The 24,843-nt window shown below is 53.7% G+C and overlaps 1 protein-coding gene across 2 annotated transcripts in view; it reads right to left on the reverse strand.

The window, feature by feature from the left end:
- NEURL1B (neuralized E3 ubiquitin protein ligase 1B) overlaps positions 1-24,282 on the reverse strand; it is a 36,037-nt gene extending 11,755 nt beyond the window's left edge. For both annotated transcript variants that reach the window (XM_032465092.1, XM_032465091.1), the window contains exons 1-2: positions 24,090-24,282; positions 4,190-4,735 (exon numbers count right to left, since the gene is read on the reverse strand). In XM_032465092.1, coding sequence (XP_032320983.1) covers positions 4,190-4,735; positions 24,090-24,120 — 577 coding nt within the window. In that variant the 5' untranslated portion in view covers positions 24,121-24,282. The remainder of the gene's footprint in view (positions 1-4,189; positions 4,736-24,089) is intronic.
- Positions 24,283-24,843: the final 561 nt, after the last annotated feature.

A 24,843-nucleotide genomic window follows, 5' to 3' on the forward strand; every position in this document is an offset into this window, starting at 1 on the left:
GACCTGGTCAGAAGTGGGGCCTGAGAGTGGGTCAGAACAGCCCTCTCTGATCACGGAGCTAAGGAACGAGGGCCGAGGGGATGGATGGTGGCTGGGAGGTGGAGCGTAAGCATTACCAGCAGAAGGAACAGCATGTGTGAAGCCTCTGGGCGGTGAAAGCTTGGTGTGTTTTCCAGGCTGGTGTTACATAGTATGTGACAGCACTTAACCTGGTACCTGGCACACAGTAGCCCGTCAGAAAAGGCTGGGTCTCCTTTAATATGAGGAGCTTTGTCCCCATCAGGCATTGTCTCTGAGTGGGACAGGCCCAAGATAGCATGGTGCTGGCCTCGGCCTGACACTTCAGAATTCACCTCTCAAAGAGCCTCTAGAGAATCAGCCAGCTACAGGCAGAAATCCAGCTATATCAAGAGGCCACCAAGGAAGCTTATCAAAACCTCCTGGCTTCTAACCTGTGACTTGTCTCCAAACCCACTCTCCTTATCCGCTGAAAGTATACACGGCCATTTACTTGAGCACCTACCAGATGCAACTCCACGCAGTCATTATCCTCATCAATCCTCACCCCAGTCCCATGTGGCTCCGTAAAATGGGCACATTTCACAGTGGGAGAACACTGAGACTTTGAGAGGTGGAGTGAGTTATTCAAGGTCACACAGCTAGGGGTCACAGAAATAAGACTGCATCTCAGGCTATGCAACTCCAAGGCCAGGGTCCTCACGACTAGCAATACTGCCTCCAAAATGCAACTGCCCAGCATGGGGACCCTGCCTCAGGCCAAGTGGAGTTGTGGTCCCCAGGGACCTAATATCCCTGAGAAGAAGGGTCCAACGGGCACCCCCTCCCTCCACGACCATCCACTAAGCACTATCACACAGCAGGGGCCGCAGGCCAGGTGCAGGGAGGCTGGCGTGGCTGAGACAGGCTCCCTGACCTCCCACTCCCCCTGGGCCACCTCCAGGGCCTGCCTCTGGCCTGGCATGGATCTCAGTTGTCTCTTTCTCTTCCTTAGCTCTCTCAGGTCAAATATGTCTGGGCCTGGAAGTAAAGCAGAATTTATGCCCCAGGAGAAACCATCTTTGTGTGAAGATGAAAATGAAGGCTGGAAGAACTGGAGACAGAGAGGACCATCCGTCAGTCACTTCACTGTCTCTGAAGGACTGCTTCAGGACATGTGCCAGAGGCAGAAGTGACAGGCATGTGGACAGAATGGACACAGGGTGAGGAACACAGGAGTCCAGCATGACTCCTGAGGTTTTGGACTGATTCACCGAGTGGGTGGTGCCACTCACTGACAGCGGGGACCGCTGTCTGAACTGTTCTGTGTGGAATGCCTCTCGATCACCAGGAGGAGATGTGAGCAGGCAGAGGGAAGCTTTCCTGATTATAAACCATTGTTGATAACTTGGCGGGGGGAGGGGAATATCCCCCATCATCCCTTTACCCAGACGTAACCAATGTCAATCTGCTCTTCCCTGGGGAAGGAAGCATTTATTAAGCCTTGATCACATGCCAGAAACTTCTCTATTATCTCATATAACCTTCAGGAAGGAAAATAACTTCATTGCTCTTTCTGATTGTAAAAGCAATATAAGCTCTTTACATATATATTAAAAAGATAACTCATAGAGGTATAAAGGAGGAGGTAAAATTCACCCACGATTCCATCGCCCAGAGATGGCAGTCCTTCTAATCTCATTTCCCCTTCTGCATGGATTTGGGAACATCTCCTGGGGCACCTGGGCCGGGCGCTCCTGGTCAACCACTGCAACCCCGCTCGCAGATAAGGAAACTGAGGCTCACGTCTGCCACATTACACTGACATCCCGGGGGCCCTGCCCTTGCCTCCAAGGGGTGCGGCTGCTGGAGGGGCTCAACAAAGGCTTGTCAAATGAACAAATGAATGGGGGCAAGAGTCTGGGATTCCTCCCAGGTTTGTTCAGTCTGCTTACATCATCAGAGGCTGCTTCCAATTTGAATTTTTTAAAAATCTGAATTCACTTGCAGTGATTATGCAGTGGCTGTGATTTCCTGACGGTTACCCTGAAACACGGGCTGTCTGAGGGAGCAGGTGAATGAGGCATGATTGTTTCCCTGCTCTGCAGGAATAAAGAGCTCCAAAAAAGAGTGACAGGTGATCTAGAGGAGGTTTTAGAAACCACATTTCCTGGAGGTGAAATACCAAAGCCTTCCACGGAGAAGAGTGGGGGAATGTGGTTAAAATGCCCCAGTCTGGCCCTGACTTGGAGGGGGTAGCTATTCATAATGGTCTGCTAAAGCCTGGATTTCAGACCTGTGCTTTGGCCCAGGTGCAAATGGGCAGAGATTCTCATTTCTGTTATTTCTTGAGCACAGTTCTATGTGCCAGGCACTGTGCTGCATCCCTTTCCTACACCATCCCCTGTCCCCCTGCCCGCAGTCCCGTGAGGTAGGTGCTATCATGAATTCATTTTACAGATGAAGAAACAGGCACAGATAGTTTCAGACAACTCGCCAAGGCCACACAGCTGGCAAGTGGAGAGCCAGGTATGGAGCAGAGGTCCATGTGACTCCCAACCCCCTGCTCTCAACTGTTTAGAAGTCTGCTGCCTTCCTTCTTCTGGGGTGGGGGTTGGGAGGACACAGCCAGGAGGCATGCATCTTCCCTTCCTGCCCAGTGGTGGTGTGGGGGGCGGGGCAAGGAGCCCGGGGCCAGAGTTTCCCCTCAATATGCAGCGCTGAGACCAGCCCAAACATTCAGATATACAAACTTGTACATCCATATCATGGAATACTCCTCACCAATAAAAAAGGGACAAATTTCTGATACACACCGCCACAACACGTGAATCTCAGAGATCCTGTGCTGAGATTAAGAAGCTGAACACAAAGGCAGACACTGTATGGTTCCGTTTATATGAATTCAAGAATAGGCATACCACTCTATGGTGAGAAATCAGAACAGTGGCTGCCCTGGGGAGTGGGAAGAGGGGGCTGCCTCAGAAGGGGCAGACTGGAATTTCTTGGGTACAGATGGATGCATAAATCTGTCAAAACTCAAATTTCAGATCTGTGCATCCGCTGCAGGTAAATGACCCGTGGGGCTGTGACCCCTGAGAAACCCACTCTCCTTTTACTGCCCCCAGAAGTGGAGGCTGGGTTGGCTCAGGTGCAACCTGTGAGTTCAAGAGCTAAGGTCACAAACAGAAAGCAGGTCCATGGTTCCCAGGGGCTGAGGGGAGGGAAGGGTGGGGAGTGACAGCTTAATGGGTGTGGACTTCCCTTCCGGGTGATGAAAATGTTTTGGAACTAGATAGCGGTGATGGTTGCCCACTGAATGCCACCGAGCTGTACACTTTAAGAGTCTCATGCTCCACTGACTGAGCTGGCTGGGTGCGCCCGAACTGTAAACTTTAAAATGTACTTTTATGTTACATGAATTTTACCTTAATTTTTAAAAAGTTAAAAAAAAAGAAAGAAAGAAGGTCTTAAGATAAGGGCAGCAGACTTCTGCCCCCATGAGTTCTCACCACCAGGATTTCAGCATTAGTGGCTGCTTCCTCTGTTAGAGCCAGGGCCACTCATCTGCCTGCCTTCCCAAAGGACCTTGAGCCCCTTAACTGTGGGCCTGGATACATCTGATTGCTCTCTGCCTGGGCAGTGTGCATTCTCGAGGATTAGGGCATATATCTCATTGCTGAGTGAGTGAGTAAGTGGGTTGTGAGTGAATGAATGAGCAAATAAAGACATGTGTGAATGAGTGACTATATGAATGAGTGAAAGAATGAATGAGCGAGCAAATGAATAAATACACACATGGATGAGTGAATGAGTGAGTGAGTGAGCAAATAAACAAGGCAGTGAAGGGATGAGTGAGTGAATGAGCACCTGAGTGAAGGAGTAAGTGGACGCACCTGGGCCAGACTATGGACTCTGGCCCCAACCCGTGTGTTCCAATCCTGGCTTTGCAATGCAAGTCATTTAACCTCTCCGTGCCTCAGCTTTCTCATTGGTAAAACGGGGGTGTCGGTGGTAGCGAGAAATAAATGAGTTAAAACGTGTCAATTGCTTAGAAGACTACCTGGCAAAGCGAGCCCTCCGTGTTTGTCAATATTAAAGAAATACACATCCATGCGCATGGGGACCCACCGCCCGGCCCAGGGGGCGATGCCCTGGCCCTCTTCCCGGGGGGTTGGGGGGGACGACCTACCGAGCAGCTGCACCTCGTCGGTGATGCCGTAGACGTCGATGAGCGCCCAGAGCGGGCCGCCCACGGCCACGCCGCAGTGGAAGAGCACCGGCTCGCCGTCGTTGACGCTGTAGAAGACGCGGCCGTGGCGGTCCGCCCAGTAGGCCAGCACCGTGTCGCGCAGCGCCAGGTTCTCGGGCAGCGCCTTGGCCCAGTAGCCGGGCCGCGTGACGAGGTCGGGGCAGGCGTACTTGGGGATGTCCTGGGCGCTCATGAGCGACGGGTCGTGCGCCGTGAAGCCAAAGCGCAGCGCGCCGCTCCAGCCCGGGCGTACGGCCACCAGGCGCAGCCGCACCTGCTCGTACAGCCGGATGGGCCGCTGTGTGAACGTGACCCCGTTGCAGAAGCTGTTGCGCCGCGTGGCCCGGCGTGAGTGGCCGTCCAGCCGCACGTTCTTGCCCTTGGCCTGCGTGTGGAAGCGCGGCGCTTCGCCCAGCACTGGGCGCCGCTCTGGGCCGGGGCCGCAGCAAGGCCGGGTGGCCAGGAGGCGCGCGGGCGGGCTCGAGTCTGCGGAAGGACAGAGACGGGCAGGAGGGTTAGGCCCGCTCTCAAATTCCATCTTAACTAGGCCGGGAATTGAGAACTCCCGTCTGCCCAAGGCTGCCACAGCAAGGTCGTATCCACTTCGCAGATGAGCAAAGTGTAAGGCTTAGGGGGATGTGTGTGTGTGTGTGTGTGTGTGTGTGTGTGTGTCCAGTGAAGCACTGCTCACGACTGTTTCACTCACAGAGGGGCCAACACCAATGAGCTTGTCACAGCAGCCAGGCTGGGGTCGTCTGACTTCTCCCTCCCTGTCAAATCCCTCCATATCTAGATGCCTCCCCCAAGGGCTGCTTCTGGGCTGCAAAGTGCCCCTAAAGGCAACAGGGGCCTTGGATTCTTCGGGAGTACTGGGGGTCTTTGCTTTTCTCTGTGTAACTTTTATTAAAGAGTAAGGTCACTTGAGTGCACTCTTGGGATCCCCCGTGCAGCCTGGAATTGCAGCTCTCTGACACTTCCTGGCAGTGTGATAAGCAGTAGACCACGTCACTTTTCTAGCCTGCTTCCTTGCCTGTAACTTGGGGGCATTGCTTAACTCACACAGCTGCTAAAAGATCATGTGGATGAAGTCCCTAGAATACTGCCCAGCACAAAGCATGTGCTTAACAGGCAACTAATAACACGATCATAATACTGAGGTTCCAAAGGAAACCCAAGCCGGGATTCTGCCTTGCCCTCCCCTTTACTCACAGCAAATGGAGGCATTCTTTATAAGCAAGGTTGGCTTTTCTAGAACATACACATTTCATAATTCATTTCTATGGGAATTCTGCCCCAGAGGACCTGGAGAATCTTGGGGCAGTCTCCTTTCAAAGGATCTGGCTGCAGGCCACAAACCCAGGCGGCTACCCAGGCGGCCTGGATCTGGAGGTGGGGGCTTCATCCTTCCCACCTTCCCTCCTCCATCCCAGGGGCAGTTCCTGGGAGGCTCTGGCACCCAGGGAGGGGGCAGGGTGGGTAATTACTGCACAAGTCTCTGCTGCTTGCTCACAACAGCTGCTGAGTACAATTTTCACAGCAAATGCGCACACACCACAGGCAGCCCCGGCGCACAGTGGTACGTAGAGAGGCCACTGCAGGAACACTCTTCCTACGCCAGCCACGGGGTTCACTGTGCTCCGGGCACATCGTGGGGTTCAGTTAATACTGAGGCTAATGGGGAGTGAGGACAGGAGGAAACGAAGAAGGAGATGCAATGACGAGGCAGGCACACCATGACTCCCCTCCCCAGGTCCTGGAGGAAGGAAGCCCCAGTCCCTGAGGTAGGGAGTCCTGCTGGGAAGCTGCGAGATGTCTCTCCAAACAGAAGCCACTGACCCATAAGGACAGAATACAAGGAATAAAGCCAAGAGTAAATAAGAAGAAAGAAAGTTAAGGGACTTTAGTCATTTATCTGTTCAACAACCATTTAGTGAGCACCAAATATGTGCCAGGTGTCATTCTGGGCCTGAGAAATACAGCAGTCACCAAGGCAGATAAGGTTCCCACTTGGATGGAGCTGACATTCCAGTGGGCAAAGTCAGGTAATAAATAAAACATACTCTGCCTGGTGGGACACATGCAGCCAAGGGAGGGAGCAGAAAGGAGAGTTATGTTAGGATTTTCAGGGAGGGCCTCTCTGATGAGTGACTTTTGAGAGACTTGAAGGAGGTGAGGGAGTGAGCTGTGAGGGTATCTGGGGGAAGAGCATTCCAGGCTGGGGTAACTGCAAGTGCAAAGGCCCTGAGGTGAGAATCTGCTGGTGGGGCTGGAATGGTGGGAGTTGAGTCAGGAGTGGAAGGAAATGAGAGCAGAGGTGGAGCAGTGGGGGGTGGGGTTTGGGAGGAGATCCTACGGTTGTGGTTTGTTTTTTCTTTAACCATTTTACTCTGAGTGAGATGGGACATGATTGGAGGTTTAGAACAAAGAAGTAGGAATGCTCAGGTCACTGTTTGGAGAGGGGACTGTTGGGCGAGGCGGGTAGGCAAGGAATCCGGGGGCTAGGACAGGACTGCTGGATTGTTACAGCAGAGATGATGGTGGCTCAGATCGGGAGTGGGGTGGGTATGAGTAAAGGCGATGAGATGGGGCCAGGTTCTGGATATGTTTTGAAGGTAGATTTGGAGGTTTTAGCTTCTAATGAGAGAAGTAAGAAGCATTCAACACACAGTTGGCCCTCTGTGTTTTGGGGTCTGTGTCAGCGGATTCAACCAACCATGGATATTTGGAGAAAAAAAGACTCTAGAAAGTTCCAAAAATCAAAACTTGAATTTGCGGTGACCCAGCAACTACTTACATAGCATTTACATTGTATTAGGCATTATAGGTAATCTAGAGATGATTTAAAGTATAAGGGAAGATGTATGTAGATTATATGCAGGTACTACAGCATTGTATACAAAGGACTTGAACATCCATGGGATGTTCCGTCCACTCTTGGGATTCCCCCGTGTAGCCTGGAATCGCAGCTCTGGCGCTTCCTGGCAGCGGGATAACCAGCAGACCACGTCACTTTTCTAGCCTGCTTCCTTGCCTGTAACTTGGGGACACTGCTTAACTCACACAGCTGCTAAGAGATCATGTCCTGCCCTTGTGGAGATCTGAGTTTCTCCAAGGAGGAGAAGACACACTGATGGGTGGACAGTCACAGCAGGGGCCAACAGTAACAACAGAGACCACATTAGGCATCAGTACCAGGAGGGCTATTAGGCCAGGAGGAGACCCCAGACTCAGCCGGGGACTGAGGGGCAGGGGGTGATGCCCACAGGGCGAGATCTTCAGGGAGCAGAGGGAGTATTCCAGGCTGATGCCGAGGGAACACCTCACAGGGACCAGACGGCAAGGCCCTGAATGCCAGCCCGAGAGGCTCAGAGCGCACAGCGTAGGGGAGAGGGAGCCACACGGGGGCTTCCTGCAGAGCAGGCCCCTGAGACAGAGAGGAGGGTGGGCACAGAGCCAGGCTGAGGGCCATCCCTGGAACCACTGGGAAAAAAGCAAGGGCCCGCCGGAGAGCAATACCAGCAAGACAGAAATCAAACCAGTGGGGGAGATACCACTCAGGAGAGGCCGAGGACTGCGGAGCCTGCATCCTCCACGCATGCTGCACCACGGCCTTGTACCAGCCACCCGACTCGGGGCTGCAGCCTCCTCCTGTGTCCACCCGGCCGGATCCTCTCCAAGGTCCCCACAGCTGGCAACTCTCCGGGAAACATTAAATATGACCACAGATCAAAAGCCCTTCTGAGCACCGAAGACCACAAGCCATCCTTATTTGATTATTTTTATCTCCCCTCCCATCCCTGTTGTTTGTCCAACCTTATCTCTCAATCAGACTTTCGTGACAAGATTGGCTTGGGAAATCCTAAGCAGATGCTCCTTCAGAGTGGCCTGGCGACGTCACTGAGGGCTGGGGCGGGGAGAAATACTGCTTTGTTACTATAAGGGGAAGTTTCCTGCAAAACCAGCTATATGTTAGGGTAAAATGCAGCCAAGTAAGCAGCAAAATTTACATATTTGTTTAATCTTGATTATAGAATCCAGCTTCCTTTAGAAATGAGGGATAAACACTATTTTTTTCCCCCTCTGAGGACAGAGTCCTGATGTGAGATAAAGAAAACAAGAGTGAAAAAGTTTCTAAGGGGACGTGTTAGTTACACAAATTGAAAATGCTTAAAATAAAAGACCAACAAGAAGCCCTGTGCAAACTGTATACCAGCGTCTGCTTTTAGCTCAGCTCAGGGAAAGCGGCTTCTGCACGGAACAGAAAAATATGGCCACGGCCTCGGAGAACATCTGAGTTCAGAGATGTCAATGGAAAACCTGAACTTTGTCATTTAAATTGCTGCAATAAACACTGGAGCCACATTACAGGAGTTTGTGAAGTAGGAGAAACATTCTCATATCCCCAACATTCACACCTTAACTAACATCACATTTTTTTATTGCTCCTGCCTGGCTCTTACCCTCGGAAGAACCACTGGCTATGCCCTCACTACTTGCCTTGTGCTGAATCAGCCCTTTCTTTCTTTCTTTCTTTCTTTCTTTCTTTCTTTCTTTCTTTCTTTCTTTCTTTCTTTTTTCTTTCCTCCTTTCTTTCATGGAAGTACAGTTGGTTTACAACATGTCAATTTTTGGTGTACAGCATGATGTTTCTGTCATACGTATACATACATATATTCCTTTTCATATTCTTTTTCATTATAGGTTACTACAAGCTACTGAATATAGTTCCCTGTGATGTTCGGTAGGACCTTGTTGTTTATCTATGTTATATATAGTAGTTTGTATCTGCAAATACCTGAAACACCATCCTGGATGTCTTCAATACATGATTATGGTTAATTCACAAAGCAAATCTTTACCTACAGGATTACTGTCTCCATTTTCCAGAAAAAAGACACATCCTGCAGCTACAAGGAGCAGTGCTGAGATGTAAACCCAGCTCTGTCTGACCCCAAACCGGAGCTCTTTCCTCCTGGCCCACCTTTTTTCCCTAAGTAGCACAGGAGTGCTAAGCATTAAGTAGTGCTGATTACCTTTTCTGACTTCGTTGCAATCAGAGCACACATTGTTTGGCTTCCTGCCATTTCTTTTCTAACATCACATAAAAAACATTTTTCCCATGGCTTATGTTTGTGACTGCAGAATGTTCCACTGAGGGCCAAAATGTCCCCTGCTGTTCCCCTCCTGGTGATCACTTCAGCTGCTCCCCCAAATGGCTGAGTCCATGGGCACAGAGGTTCCCCGCTGCTGGCACCAGGGCTAGATTCAAAAGGACACTCTGTCACTGGTGAGAAAACCTTCTGCCGGGAAGAGGCCCCCACACCCCTCTCTCCCATGCAAGGCTGGGTCCCCGCTGGCCTTGTGGGGGTGCTGCCTCTGGCCAGTGAGCCCCCTCCTCTCTGGCCAGGAACTGGGTCCGGGAACTCTAAGAACAAGGCAGGCAAGGGGCGGGAGTTTCTGTGCAGTGGGAGTGAGGGGAGATCTCTGTGGTCCCTTCTTGTGCAGAGGAGGGAGGAGACATCCTGGCCCACCCCTCGTGGTTAACCAAAGTCTGCTCCTGCCCCACCAAGACCAGAGGGGAGGGTCTTTCTAGCGCTTAGTGAAGGAAGCAATGCCCCAACTCGAAAACTTAAGGGTAGAGATTCTGGGGAGTGGGTGATGAGTGGCTATGTAGTTAGGAAGCGGGGGCTCTGCTATGGCTAGACAAATGCTGCCACCTCCAGCCTTGGGCTAGTCCTTTGGGAAGGCAGGGACACATAAGAGATGCTCCAGGGGCTGCTCGGTGGTTTACTTGTATCCGTGCTTCCGAATCCCCTCACGGGCTCTGGGTTCGAGTCCGTGCCTTGCTGCCCATTTGTCTGTGGGCCTTTGGGCAAGTCACCACCTGCAAACGGTGCGTGATCTCAGACTCCGCCTTAGGCTGCTGGGAGGGGCGATGAGACCACAGTGGGATCTGAGCACACATCCCGGCACCCGGTGGACACTCACTGAACCTTTATTCCCTCCGCTACGGGGAACATCAGGTCCGACCTCGGGGTAAGCCCCCCTCACCTCCATTTCGCCCGTGTTTTTATTTCCTAAATCTCAGTTTGAGAGGCAGTTAAAAAGAGGACAGGCTTGGAGTCAGACAGATGGGGGTTTCAATTCTGGTTTTGTTGTTCCGTAGCTGTGTGATCTGTGGTAGACGCTTAACTTCTCTGGGCCCCCCAGCCAGACCTAGAAAACTGTTAAGAATCATCTCCAACCTGCACAACTGCTGTGAGGACGAATGAGCCCAGAGTAGGCACCTAGTAGGTGTTCACTTAAGACTTGGTCCCTCCCTTCAGTTGCCTTATTTAGTTCCTTTGATGAGAAAAGTTTTATTCCTGGGTCAGAGACGGTTTCTTAGGGGTCTGGGGAATACATCCTGAACCATTTCTCCCATGGAGGGCTGGCGACCTTGGCCAGGAAAAGCCTCTCGAAACCCTGGGGTCGCTTTCCCTGGGTGTCCAAGGACAGAGACCTATTTTTAAGCCATGCCGGCAGCATCCCAAATGTGCACTGTGCCACCCCCTGAATGATGCCCGCTCATCGCCCCAACCCAGCTTTTCCTTTGATCTAAAAAGAGCCCAAGGAAATGGCATTTACCGCCAGGAGGATGGCAGGAAGCAACAGCTCGGCTTCTCTGGCCGCCGGGAGTTTGGCTTCCAGCGTGCTGGCATTCAGCAGATGGCATTCTGGCTGAAATTTCCAGCAGATTCCGCTCCACCGGGAAAGAGAATTGCCAAGCGGGAGGACAGTCACTTCTGCCCCCTCCTCTCATAAGAGGATTTAACTAGCCTTTTACCGGGCCCCTGTTACATGCCAGCACGGGCTTCTGTGTATTGAGTTTACAGCCTTAAACAACCCTGCAGGGTTGGTTTACCGCCTTCATTTTTCAGATGAGGAAACCAAGGCAGCAAAGCTGGGCAGTGGCAGGACAGGGCCAGGCTCAAGCCCTTCCTCCCACACCTGACGCCCCCTCTCTCTCCAAGGCAGCCACCTGTGGCCTTTGGGGTAGGGCTCGTGGGCCTTGTTAAGTGGGACGAACGCTATACCAGCCTCCCTCCCCACCACACGCCACTCACACGCTCTGATGTACAACTTAGGGGGCTTCCCAAACCCACACAGCATCCAGCCTGGGGCTGGGGACCTCCAGCGAGAAGTCTCTGATTCAAGCGACAGCAGGAGGAAGCAACATGGGGTGTGTGTGTGTGTGTGTGTGTACATGTGTGTACGCACACACATGTGCTTTTGAGAGGAAAAGGAAGGCTGATATTTGGCAAGGCTTCCTGCCACCCAAAGCGGGGCAAGGATACTGGTCTCCTTTGGTAACAGAGAGCACCTTTTCTATTGGTGGGTTTGAAAGTGGGCTAGAAAATAAATAACCACCCCTCCCTCACCGCTGCCAAACAGGGCAGTGGCACGCGCCCAGGAGGCAGACACCAGCCTGATGGGACTTTGTGCTCTGTTTCAGAGGCCTGGTTGGCCAGCCCCCGGGATGGAAAGGGCCAGCCCACACTGGAAACCACCACCCTGCTCCTGCCCACTTCTATTCTTTGCAAACAGAACCCGGTCACCACAGTGCAGTTGGGAAGGCCCCACACGCCTGTCAACAGCTGCGAGGAGGCCCGGGAGGGAGGCCGGAGGTCACGCGACACTGCTCGTTGGGAGAAAAGCCCGCTCTTTCCAGGCCTAAGTGGCAGCCCTCTTGGCTCAAGTTGGCTTGGATGCGCTGAGTTCCCGGGAGGTGAGGTCATCCCGACGCCCCCCTAAGTGTGTTCAGCAGCGTGGGGATTCCCAAGCTGGCTCCGGCCCCCTGCTGGGCCCCTCGGCCACCTCGGCCACCTCTTCTTGATAAAAGGACCCAGGACACTCCAACTTCAGAGGCACCGGCTCCCAGGGTTAGGGCCCCACTGCTGCAGAGGGAGGGGGGAAACGTGCCCTCATTCTTTCTCGAGTGCATCACTTCCTCCTCCATCTGGCATTTACGGAGCGTCCGCTCTATGCCAGGGCTGCACTGGCTGCAGGGCCACTTGCACTGACGAGTCACACACAGTCCCCGTCCCCTAGAGCTGAGAGACCAGCAGGGGGATGGACATGGACACCATGACTGCACAGGGCGGACAGCATGGAGGGCGGGGCCACGGGGATGCTTCTCAGAGGGCCCACTCTGCAGCCTGAGAGAGAGGTGGCTGGGAAGATGACAAAGGACAGGGAACTGTGTTTTCAGGTAGAGGGAGCGGCACAGGCAGTTGGAGGTGAGAACAAGCTGAGGGCACTTGCGAAACTGCAGGGAATAGAGTGTAGAAGGGAGAGGGAAGGGTAGAGAGGGAGTCAGGGGCTGTATCATAAGGATCTTAAAGGCTGAGCAGAGGAGGTGAAGGTCCTCAAGAAGGCTCTGGGGGCCACTGAAGTGTTTGGAGCAGAGAAGGAACCCCTGACGATCCATCTCTCCAAAGACTGAGATTCAAGTCCTGGGTCTTCCCATTGAAACCATCCTTTTCTCTCTTCCCTGCCTGTCAAAATGACCCAGCACAGCAGGAGTGGGAAAACCAGTCCAGGTTTCAAACATTGCTTCCAACGGCTGGCACAGTCCTGCCCCTCAGCACCTGCTTCTCCTCCAGGCAGCTTCTGGCAGCTGCCTGCTGATAAGCCAGCTGATCTGCCAGCTTTCTCCTTCTCTCTGCCCTGAGAGCAGCCACTCCCCTAGCCTAGGTGGTGCCCAGAAGCCTGGCTGTTCACTAACTTCCGCCCCAGGGGGGCATCTGCAGGGCCCCTGTCCCAACTTTTTGGAAAAAAATAGATCCACTGATCCTGCTTTTCAGGGTCAAAAGCAGTGCTGGGTTCACTCATTGAACATCACTGTTCTCACTCCTGGAGCAGAGGAAATGTTCTTCCCACGCCCCACGCTGGGCAGTGTTGGGGCCCCCGAGGCGTGGGAGCCCAGCTCTGTGGCACTCCCAGTGTGTGCCAGGGGCTCACTCAGCCCATCCTCTCATGGCCACACCCTGCTAGGTGGCTGCCACAGGAGGAAACTGAGGCCCAGAGAGGCACAGGCCCCGGCCTGAGGCTGCCCGGCCTGTGAGGGCAGTGCCTGTATCCCAGCCTGATCCTGTCTGACCATGAAGGTTGCTCCCTTCCTGTTTTACACCTCATTCCTCCTCAAGGTCTCCTGCTTACCCCCTGCCCTGCAAGAGAAAAAAAACTAGACTATGTACAAGATGCTTAAGCCACCCTCTGGGAAAGAGGTGGAGTGAGGCCCGGCGTGGTCTCGGGGCGGGGCAGGGGTGGGAGTGCATGTCATCAAATAGCCTGTTTTGAGCAACTCAAAAGCCGGGTTTGGTGGAACTTGGGACAAACAATAAGCAGCATCTAAAAAAGGGAAGTGGTGACAAATTACAGCAGGAGGATAGAGCCCCAGAGCCTAACATTACTACGTTCTGAGAAGGGAGGTGGGGGTGGGGCATGATCAGAGAGGCAGACCTCCCAGGGGCCATGCAGAGCCTGCGACTGGCCCTCTACTCAACCAGACTGCCTGGGATCCTCCTGACAGCGCTGAAGCTACCAGACCCACTGCGGGTGAGAACAGGAGGCTCAGAGAGGTTGGGAGAGCTGCCCAAGGCCACACAGCCAGGAAGTGATGGAGTTGGCACTTGAACCCATACCAGCCTGGCTCCCAAGGCTAGGAAAAAGATGCTTATGGGTGCTTTGGGCAACGTGTAGAAGTTCTCCCTACGGGGAAAGAACAGAGCACAATGCTTGGCACACAGTAGGTCCTCAGTTAAGCTCAGTTCTTTCCCTGTCATGTTTGGCTCCGAGGCTCACAGAGAAGTGACCCTGAAGGATGCCCCTTCCGCTCAGCTTCCTTCTCCAAAGATCCACCTTTCTCCTTCCTCTCCCCTTCATCTGTCAGGTGGCCTTCCTTCAAATGCTGAGGGCTCCTGAGAGCTGGTGAGTGTGGACTGAGGACTCCTGCAAGGGCTTCAGCCCCCTGACCCGAGGTGAAGGATAAATGTTGGAATGCAAACTCTGGAGCCCAGATAAGAATCTCCATTCCATATGTCCTAAGCTCCAATGATCTGAGAGTTGTTGGCCCACTGGGGCCTCGCTACAGCCCTATGAGCCCATTTCACAGATGAGGACATCAAGCCCAGGTGAGGCGGGCCGGGCCCAAGGCCACAGTGCAGGTAAACAGCTGGGTCCGGATTCCACTCAGGTCTGAATCCAAAGCCCATGCATGATTTTGCCCATTATGTGGAATTGCTTCTCTAGCCAACCAGTGGGGACTTTAGGAATCCATCGTAGGGACTTGAGAAGTGCGACACAGCAGGACTGTTTGGTCCTATTGCTCCTCTCCCCTTCATCAATTTCAGGAGCATGGATTCCTTGCCTTCAAGGAATCCAAAGTCATCTCTGGCAAAGAGTGAGGTATGCCCACTCATGCAGTCCCTGTCTAATGCTGTTTCAGACTTCTCATAGTCTCCTCCTTATCCGAATCACAACTTCATGAGGGAGGTACCATCATTATCCTCATACTGATGATGGGAAATGAAGGTTCAGAGAAGGGAAGTGACTCTCCCAGGGTCACACAGCTTAGAGATAGAAGAACTGAGATTTGAAAACGAGACTGCTTCCAAAACCACTGCTCTTCCCACTGCCTCTCTTGGGATTCCAGCCAAAGACCCCATCTGTAATCTCTGTGTGACCCTCTGCATGGCTCTGGGTCTCAGTGTCCTGATCTGCCACGTGGAAGGTGAGACATGGTGATTCCAAGCACTCTCTGGTCCTGGGAACAGAGTCCTTGAGGACCCGTCTGTAAGAATGAAGGTCAGCCCCATCCCCGGAGACAGGGAAATTCCGCTCTCCCATCGCCTGCCCTTGAATCACCCAGCATCTTACGGGGAAGGGAAGCTCTTCTGATGGGTGAAGATGCACTCCTGCAGAGTGGAAAGTTACCAAGCAGACCTGGCTTTGGAGACCCAGGGCATGCAGGTGCCCACCCATCTCATAAATCCATCGTCCTTGGGGAAAAGGAAAGAAAACACATGCCTGAGGGATGTAATTATGACATAAACAAGGTATAATGTTGAGGATGTAAACAAAACACATTTGTTAATGGCTGTGGGCATTCTGCTCTCTGCCAGCACTGCCCTGGACACCCCCACCCCACCCCTATCCCCATATGGTTTACTCATTAACAAACCTTTCCCCCTCAGCCCAGAGGTGAGGCAAGAGGCCAGCTCTGAACTGCCCTGAGTCCTGGTAATAAGAAGAATGAAGTGGAAGGGAGGAGAGTGGGCTGAGGCTGACATACAAGAATGGCTATTCCGAATTCCACTCAGAAACACCTGCTGCTGAGTCTGAAAAAGTGCTGAGGGTGGGAGGTCACAGGGTAGGGAAGAGACCTGGGTGGGGACAGGTGGCTTTGTCTTTCTGTGCCTCAGTTTCCTGATCTGTAAAATGGGGCTACACCTCCCAACATGCAGAACAGGCAGGGGGGATTATATAAGAGAAAGCTTATGAGGGCCCTCCAGGCACTTCCTATAAGACCCCAGGGTAAAAATGCACCTTAATGGACAATTCATCTTGGATCCATCTGATACTCCAGTTGCCTCTACAATGTTCATGTCAAGTCTCAACTGGGCTAAACACCAGTGCCACTCCAGCAAAGGGCACTTCCTCCCGCTCTGCCCTCATTCTACGCCCAGATAGCTTCCACAGTTAGAAAGTTCTTCCTTTGACTTAGCTAACTCTCATGTGACGTCCATGCATGTCTGGTCATGTCTGTGTTTGGTTCCACAGTGCTCTACCTGCCCCAGCTCATGGATCTGCAGGCAGCTTTCAGGTCCTAGGGGTCCCCAGGCTATGTTGCTGGGGCTCCTTTGCCCTTCTGGGATTGACATGGCCCTCGCTTTGCTTTCCAGAAAACCCTCAGGACATCAGCCGTCCCTTAGACTGCCTTGAAAGGGGGATGGAGATCTACACACCAGACTCTGGGAATATCAGCACGCAGTGAATCCATAAGCCACCTGGAGCATGCCCCGACCCTGCCATTCCTAGAGGTGGGGTGTGAGACAAACAACTAAAGAAATAGGTGGGTAACTAAAAGCAAACCTGCCAGGCAAATCTAAATGCTCACAGGTGTCTGCTCAATACTATGAAGGCTTCCAGGACAAATGTGAAATGCCCTTCACCTGACCCCCTGCCCCAAGCCAGCAGTCATCCATCCCACATCAACATCCCTCCCTTCTAGGTGGAATGCAAGCTGTGTGCCCTTAAGCAAGTTACTTTCCCTCTCTGTTCTCTCAACAGTTATAAGAGACTAAAAATAGTAGCTGTCTCACAGGGCTTGTCCTGAGGGCTGAATGCAGGTACCTGCTGAGAACAGTGTCTGGCACAGACTGGCTGCGAGATACAAGCTAGTGGCTATTATCATTCTTTTGTGTCTGTCTCCCTTGGGAGCGCCAGGCTCATCAGGGAGCAGGGGCTTGTTTGCCTAGTGAATACATAATCATAACAGGTGCCCCCATGAGCACTCACTATCTGTCAGACGCCTTGCAGGCCTGAGATGTAACATCATTATCTCCTTTCTGCAGAGAAGGGAATCAAAGCTCAGAGAGGTCAAGTCGCTTGTCTGGATGATAAGGGGCGGGGCCAAGACTCAGACCCAGGGATGGAGGGCCCAGCCTGGGCTGTCACCAACTCTGCTAATAATGACAGCACAGCAGGGAGACAAGATGCTCCTCATCTGCAGGAAAGCCTGGGTGCGGGGTGACAAAGGGCAGGTGCAGCCTGGCCTCACGTCCTTGCATACCCGCTGGTAGGGGTGCCTGGGGCTCTGGGTGGGAAAGGACTTCGAGCAGCAGGCTCAAGGGAAAGGATGTGGGTGCACGGTGACTCTCCCTATTGGAAGGGTGGGGGTAGCCGAGCATGGGCCAGCTTTTACTAGGCAGACATGTCAGGAGCCTGAGCCCTAGTTGAACAGGAGGAAGGGGTGTGGAGTTCTAGCTCACCCCTTCTCCAGGGCAGGATCCCCAGAGGCCACCTCCACCTTTTTAGAGTCTCCAGGCCTGGGGTGGGGTGGGTGGGGTTGGGGGAGGGACATCTTCCATGGGCCGCTTTATTCTGGCAGCTGGGAACAGAAGTGAGTCACCTTCCCAGGACAAGAAGGTGACAAGGTGCGCCTACCGGAAGGATAGCTGGGGGGAGAGGGGCCCCGGGAGCTCAGGATGAGGACACAGGGCAGCAGCCCCGAGAGGCCCCAGGGGGTCGGAGAAGGGGCTTTGGGGTCTGGGAGGCTTGGGATCAAATTCTGCTCTGCCGCTTCCTAGCCACCCGACCCAAGGCAGGTCTCATGACCCCTCGGAGCTCAGTTTCTTCATCTGCGAAGTGGGAGACTACTCCTGGAAGGCTCGTCCTGATTATGTGAATGGGATGAAACAGACCAAAGGCCTGTCCTGGGGCAGGCGTGCCGCAGCTCTGACCACAACCCACCGCGTGCAGGTCCCCTTCCCCTTCCCTCCCTGCTCTAAGCTCTCACCACACACCTGGCTTCTAGGCTTCTATTTTAAGCTCTCACAGAGCACCACTAAGTACAGAAAACCTTTTGGTCCAAAAGAGGGCATAGCTGACTCTTCTTGTCCACAGAGAAGATTAAACAGCCTGTTCTGAGCAGCTCTCGCGGCCTGGCCCAGCAAACACAGCACATCATCCCGGCAGGGAGTGTGGCAGCTGAGAACGCTGTCTCCTGACTGCAGGCTGACCTGCAAGAAACCCCTCTTCCTCTGACCTGATCTCTACCCACTGTCCTGACCTCATATGCCAGCCCCATTTGCACTGGGACCACCCCCACACACCAGAACTCCGCAGCTCCCCGCAACATACCCTGTTCTCCTTTCTCCTCAGGCTGCTGCACGTCAAACCCTCTGCCTTGAACAGCCTTCCCCATTCCCTTGTGGCTAACTTGTCTACTTTCTGGTCTCAGCTGGACAGCACCTCCTCCAGGAAGCCTTCCCTGCACCCTCCTCTGGGCTCCCCCTCCCTTGCTTACTGTAACTGCCCTGTCCTTGTTGGTCTCTTCCACTAGACCTGGAGGTTTGGTAAGCCAGTGCAAACTGCAAAATGCAACCTGCCAGGCAGATTCTTCTCATCAGAGATCAGGTGTCCTGGACAGGGCTCAAGGGACCCTCGGGAACTGCTGTCAGTGCTATGTCAGTGCCTCCCAATCCAGTCCCTCAGTCTGAAGCTCACAGTCACCTAGGTAGGGCTTTCAAGGCAGGGAGTGAAGGGCGTTTGTCAGCCAGCCCCGTCCAGGTACTGCAGGGGCAGGCCTGAGGCTTCTTGCCACGGTGGCAACAGTAACCACCCCAGTGACCTGCCCTGGGCACTGTGCTAAAGCCTTGGCCTGCTCTATTCCATTTAATGCTCACCCCCGCCAGCCATGAGGAAGCTACCCATTCTCCCTACTCACAGTGAGGAAACCCAGGCACCGAGAGGGAAGTCCCTGCTCAACATCACCCCACGGGAAGTAGGCTGAGCTGAGATCTGACCCCAGGCAGCCTGGCTACAAGGTGAGTGTCTAGACTCGGACACCAGACCTCTCTCCACTGTAGACCAGTGAGCGGTCTGCCCACAACTCCTAATTAACCATGGCCACCCGTGGAGAGAAACCCATCTGACACCGTGACCCACGGCCCAAGCACGTGCACACACACAGGCACAACAGACACAAACGTTGCAGAGGCGAAAAGAGTGTCCCTACATGAATGCTCTCGAAATTTTATTTTTCATTCTATGTCATTAAAGATTTTTTTAAAAGCTGGTCACACACAGCCTACAGGGGACAGACCACTTGATCTGGTGGCCAGGCCTTGTTTGGGGCGCTGGGCACTGGCCCCTCCCTCTCTGAGGCACGGGGTAGCAGCACCTTGTGCTCGGCAGTGATGTAACCAGCTACTTGGCCCGCTCTGCAGAGCGTTCTATTCCTTTCCCTTCAGCTTCGCGGGGGCTGCCGGCGGCTGTCCATCCCATTCATGGCTGAACCCCAGTGCCCAACAGATGTCAGCTATATGAACGAGGGTGCACACTCCAGAAAATGCAGACAAGGCACACCCCAGGATCAGTCCAGCCCCGGTGCACGGCACTTAAGCAAAGATCAGGCTGGCCTTGGGACAATGAGCCATAAAAGACTGTAAAGTCGGGCAGAAAAAGATGATATTCCAGTGCAGGAGGCAGACATTCAGTTGGAATTTCCTTCAGGTGTCACCTCCTCCAGGAAGCCTTCCTTACTCCCATAGCCCCAGCCCTCCTCCTTTCTTGCCAGGAGAGACAGAGAGGGAAGGAAGCAGAGGTGGGAGCAGGAAGAGAATAAAAACAGAGGGAGGTCCTAGTTCCTTCTGTTTTTACAGATTTTTTTCCACGGGTAACGTCTCCACATTTCCTATGTGCTGGACAGACCCACTGCCTCGTCTCACTTCCACTGATGGATAAGATGGCTCCTCCCTTGCACCCCAACCCCAACCCCCAGCATCCTCGCAGGCCATCACTAACGAGCCTTGACAAGTCAGGGTCCCTGACCATGTGCTGATAGCTTCATAGGTTTCAGGGCAGTTGGAGGAACCACTGTCACTTCGAGAGGCTCAGACTCAGGCCACTTGCTCAAATGGGAGGCTATCAGAGTGATTCTTCATGACCTGGTGGGAGGGAGGCAGACGGGGCCAGATAAGGCAGGCAAGCCCAACCTAACTTTCTGCTGTGGCTGGGTAAAGGAGGGAGACGCAGGGAGAGGGGGATGTCACTGCTTAGGTCATCCATGCAGCCACCGTGGTGGCTGTAAGGGGAGTGACAAAGGCTGCTGTCCTCCTAGAGCTGAGATAGTCCAGATCCAGGGAAAAGAGTGGCTGCCGGGCTCTTGGAGTATCAACACCCACGGCCGGAGGGCGGCAGGTGGGTCCACCACCCAGCCGGCTCTGTTTCCAGGTCAGATAAAGGAAGAGGCTCTGCAGGGAGGGCATCCGGGTGGCCCGGGAGGAACAAGTGCTTTTGGTCGGGACGCAACATTTGGAGACTGACCATATAGGCCCGGAAGCCTGGTTCTCCCCCTCACACCGGTGTGCCTTGGTCCTTTACCTCTCCAAGCCTTCATCTGCCTCCCCATAAAATGAGGATGAATATAGCCCCTCTAAAGCAATGCTACGAGGATTTAAAATAGGTAGTGTGGGTAAAGCCCTTGACTCAGGGCTTGGAATAGAGCAGGGTCAACACACTTTCCTCCCTCCAGAGCTCCAGGATGCCGCTCGCTGACCTAACACTAAAAACAGCCGTTAAATTGGTCAAGCATGGACCGACTTAATGATTAAACCCAATCGGCAGTTTGAATTCAGCCTCTTCTCCAACCAAAACTACAGGTGAGCCCCAGAGGCACACTGAGGGTGGGGACTGAAATGAGCTGGTGGAAGAAAGGGGAATGTTCCTCCTCCCTGTGCCCTCTCCCTGCTGGAATTCTGCCCTCCTCTCCCCCCACCTGTTTATGCTTTTTTTCCCCCTCCCTTTTCAAAACTCAGATTAAGGCTAACAGAGTGCAGAGGAAAGGATCGTGTGGTATGAGGGATCAGACCTAGATCTTCTTCTAAGCCCAGCTTTTCTGCTGCCTAACAGTGTGAGTTGGGGCAAGTGTCTCAACCTCTCTGTGCTGAGCCAGGGCTGAACTGCAACTAGAAAGGGAATGGGTAATGCACCCAGTAGGAGCTTAGCCAGCACGAGTTCCCATGCTGACCCCTGTGCACTTGTTTATAAGGCACTGATCTGAATTTGCTGATGCCCTTTGCAAGGGCCACCAAAGGGCTTCCCCTCAATCGATCATAAAGGACATTCCTTTTCTTTGACATTTCCTTATTGGACACAACAGCACACCAGGTGTATTGTGGGGCAGCCCGTAAATGGTATCTGAACCATGGATTGGGAGGATACTGCATGTCGAGGGAAGCATGCAGGACTTTGGAGCTAAATAAACCTGGATTTCGATCCTGATTCTGCCAACTGCATGAGCCATGCAAGGTGGGATGAGTCATTTTATTTCTCTGAGCCCTGGTTCCCTTACTGGTAAGATGGAGATGATAATCCTTGCAGGGCTGTGGCGAGAATTAAATTCGTGCATTCATTCAGCACATATTTACTGAACACCTACTATGTACTAGCCACTGCTCCAGGGGCTGAATCTACAGCAGCGAATAAAACAAGCAAAATCCTCCCTGGGGAGACAGACAGTCAACAGCTAACCACACCTACACTGTGGCACGTGGCGCTCCACGCGAAGAAGGAACATAAAGCGGGGTAGAGGGAGTGGGGAGCATTGTGGGCAGGGGTCATGGCAGGAGCTTTGTGGAGCAGAGACCTAAAGGAAACAGGGGGAAGCCATGCGGAGGCCTAGGGGAAGAATGTTCAGGCAGAGGGATCAGCAAGTGCAGAAGCCTTAAGGATGCTTGGCATGTAAATGAAGGCACATATGCAGGGAGCCTGGCACAGAATCCAGGTGCTTGGCAAATGCCAGCTCTCTATTTCAAGTCCCGGAGAAGGAACCCCACGCATGTGTCCTTTTCCTAAGAACGAAAGCACAAGGGTTTCTCCAGGGCAAGACTGAGCCAAGTGTTCTTTCAGCCTAAGATGCAGGCAACATGTGAGTTCCACCACCAGTTTTTGGTTCCCTGCCAGGCACCAGGCTCTGGGCTGGGCAACCAGGGATACAAGATGATCAAGACGTGGGCTTTGTCCTCAGGCAGCCCCAAGGCAAGTTGTGAAGACAGGTGACGACAATGCAAAGCGGTCCATGAACAAGCAGAGACAAGAAGGTATTTAGGTAGCAGAGTGAAGGATGGGATTGGGTGTGGTTGGTCAGGGAAGGCTTCCTGGAGGAGGTGACAACTGAGCTGGACTTGGAAAGATGGACTAGATAATGAAAGGATATTCCAGGTATGGGGAATATCATGTCCTGAGCATAGAGGTGTAAAAAAATGGCACAATGTATGTGAGAAACTAATTACAGGCAGGTCAGAAAACAATAAATCGTTCTTTGTGTTCTTGGCACCTGTAGCCTGGTGTGGCACAGGAATTTCAGTTCTGTCTCCTTCCTCAAATTCAATGCATGCTTCAGCCCCAGTGGAGTTTGAATTTTCCACACTTAGCTACTGCAGTGAGTAACTGACCTTAACCCCAGGCTCCCAGCCCAGGGTGGCCCAGTCCACAGAGAGAGGGCTGAGTGGGATGGAGACGACATAAATATCCAGCTATATTTAGCCTTCCTGGCCTGTGTCTGTCCCTTCATCCACCCCAAGTCTGACCCACAGGTGGCAGAATGGCTTTTTTTTACTAGAACAGCATAAACATTTCTTAATTAAGAAATCCTACAAAGGGGCCCATGTCTTTGTGGCTGGGAAGACATCTGCTGCTCTATTTGCCAACATCCCTGGACACCTCCGGACTGGGTGGGTGGGTTCTCCCCATCCTGGCAATAGCCCTGGCAGTAGGAGGTGGAGGCCATTCTCTGGTAAGTGGACCTGGGTTCGAATCCCACCTCTGCCATTGACTAGCTGGTGACCCTCTGCTGGTGACTTCACTCCTCTGGAAATCTGGTGAATTCTGGGTGCAGTGGCCAGAAAGCTACCCAGGAGCTTATAAAGCAGAAAGAACTGGCTCCTCTTCCACAAGCCGGCCTTGGGAATTTGGGGCTCAGAACCATCCATTCCAATCCCTTCCAGGGGAAGAAATAATTATTTTCTGATTTTTTTTTAAATATAGTTTTCCTCTTAAAAACCTCACATGCGTATTTCTCACCTTTGGCCTAAAGGATGCTACAAATGCCCAGCCTTAAGTCAAATAAAGACTGATTTTAAAGACTTGGGGGCGGACGGTGGGTGGACAGACATGGGTCCCCATCCAGACCGCCTCTACTAGCAACATGACCTTGGGTGTGTCATCTCCCCTCCTCTAAGCCTCAATTTTTTCATTGTAAAATTGGGATACACACCTTAACCGTGAAGCTTCTTTGCATATCCGGCTGGGGTATGCAAAGTACCGGGCACAGAGCCTCTGACCGCCGATCTATACCCACAATTACCAGGTATTTTCTAGTAAGGCCTCCTCTGCCTCCCCACTCCCACTTCTTCCCGCTCTGAATCCCCTTATTCTGGCCATGGAAATTCTGGGGGTGGTGCTAACTAGGGGGCGATGTGCTCTGCAGCGGCGACTGCGAGGGGCTAGAGAGCCCCCAGCTGAGCGGACACCAGCGGGGGGCGCAGCCGGGGTGCGCGTGGGAACGTGGCCAAACCAAGACAGCGTGTGTCGCGGGGGCGCTGGGCGGCTGGGAACTGGGGTACCCCTGCAAGCACTCCCCCCCTCCACTCTCAGCCGCTGCAGTCTCGGGACAACGGGCGGCTTCTGGCCGTCGGAAGACCTGGGGAGCCGGACTCCATTCACCTCCCCCGGAACGCCCAGGGCTCCCTCATCAGCGCCCTCGGGCTGGAACAAAGGCAAGGGGACGCGCGGCATCGCCCCAACGGCTCCTTTGCTCATCTGGTCAAAGCCGGGAGAAGGATGACGGGGGTCCCCAAGGTAACCAGGACGCGGTACCCGCCCTCCCGGAGCGCAAAGCCCAGGCGTTCAGCGTGCCTGGAGTCGGGATTCGGGAGGCACCGGAGACTCCAGCCCGTGGCGCGCGCCGAGGGCTTCAAGGCGGGTGGGGTGGCTCTCTGGAAGTCAACCAGAGGGTCCCCCGAGGAGAGGAGAACCCCAGCGCCCGCCTCCCTGTCAGGGCTCCCCGGCGTACCTGGCAGGGTCCTATGCACCGTGTTGCCCATCGCTGCGTCGGGGCGCGGCGTTGGCGGCGGTGCGCTCCGGACGCACGGAGGCTAATTACGCGGTGGGCCAGGGACCCGGGACGGGGTCGGGCTCCAGGGCATCGCGGCTACACGGGCGAGCCGGCAGGCTGCAGCTGGGGCGGGTGCCTTAAGGGAAGCGGCGGCGACGGGAGAAGGAGGCGGAGCCTCCGGCCCGAGCCCGCCGGCTCCGCCCCCGCCTCCCGCCGCCTCCAACCGCGCGGGGAGGGGCGGGGCCGCGGCCGCCGCATCTTTTGAAAGTTTGCACCGGGCGGCGGGAGGGGAACTGCCTAGCATCCCGCCCTCGCCGCTCCCGCGCCCGGGTCAGGAAGGCGCGCTGGGCAGCTGGATGCCCTCAAGGTGCCGGGCTCGTCAGCCTGCTGGCCTTTCAGTCATGTAGTCCAATACTCTGAGAAGGCCTACTGGGTGCCAGGCGCTGGGCCACAGCGGGCCGAGCCCACGACCCGCAAAGCTTGTTTGCAGGGTGTTGGGGGCGCGGGGGTGGGGAGGTCTGGGACGAACAGAAAAGCACAAGGTCATCTCTGACAGCGTGAAGAACTTGAAAACAGTCCAGCCAGGGTGACTGGGTGGGATCTAGTGCCCACAAGTAAAGAAGCCTAGGCTGTGTCCAGTGGTTGGGGGGAGGGAACCCATATTCATTAATTTACTTACTTGTTCATTCATTAAAATATTTATTGAGCACAT

The sequence above is a fragment of the Camelus ferus genome, chromosome 22 (genome assembly GCF_009834535.1).
Source record: "Camelus ferus isolate YT-003-E chromosome 22, BCGSAC_Cfer_1.0, whole genome shotgun sequence".
Taxonomy (NCBI): Eukaryota; Metazoa; Chordata; class Mammalia; order Artiodactyla; family Camelidae; genus Camelus; species Camelus ferus.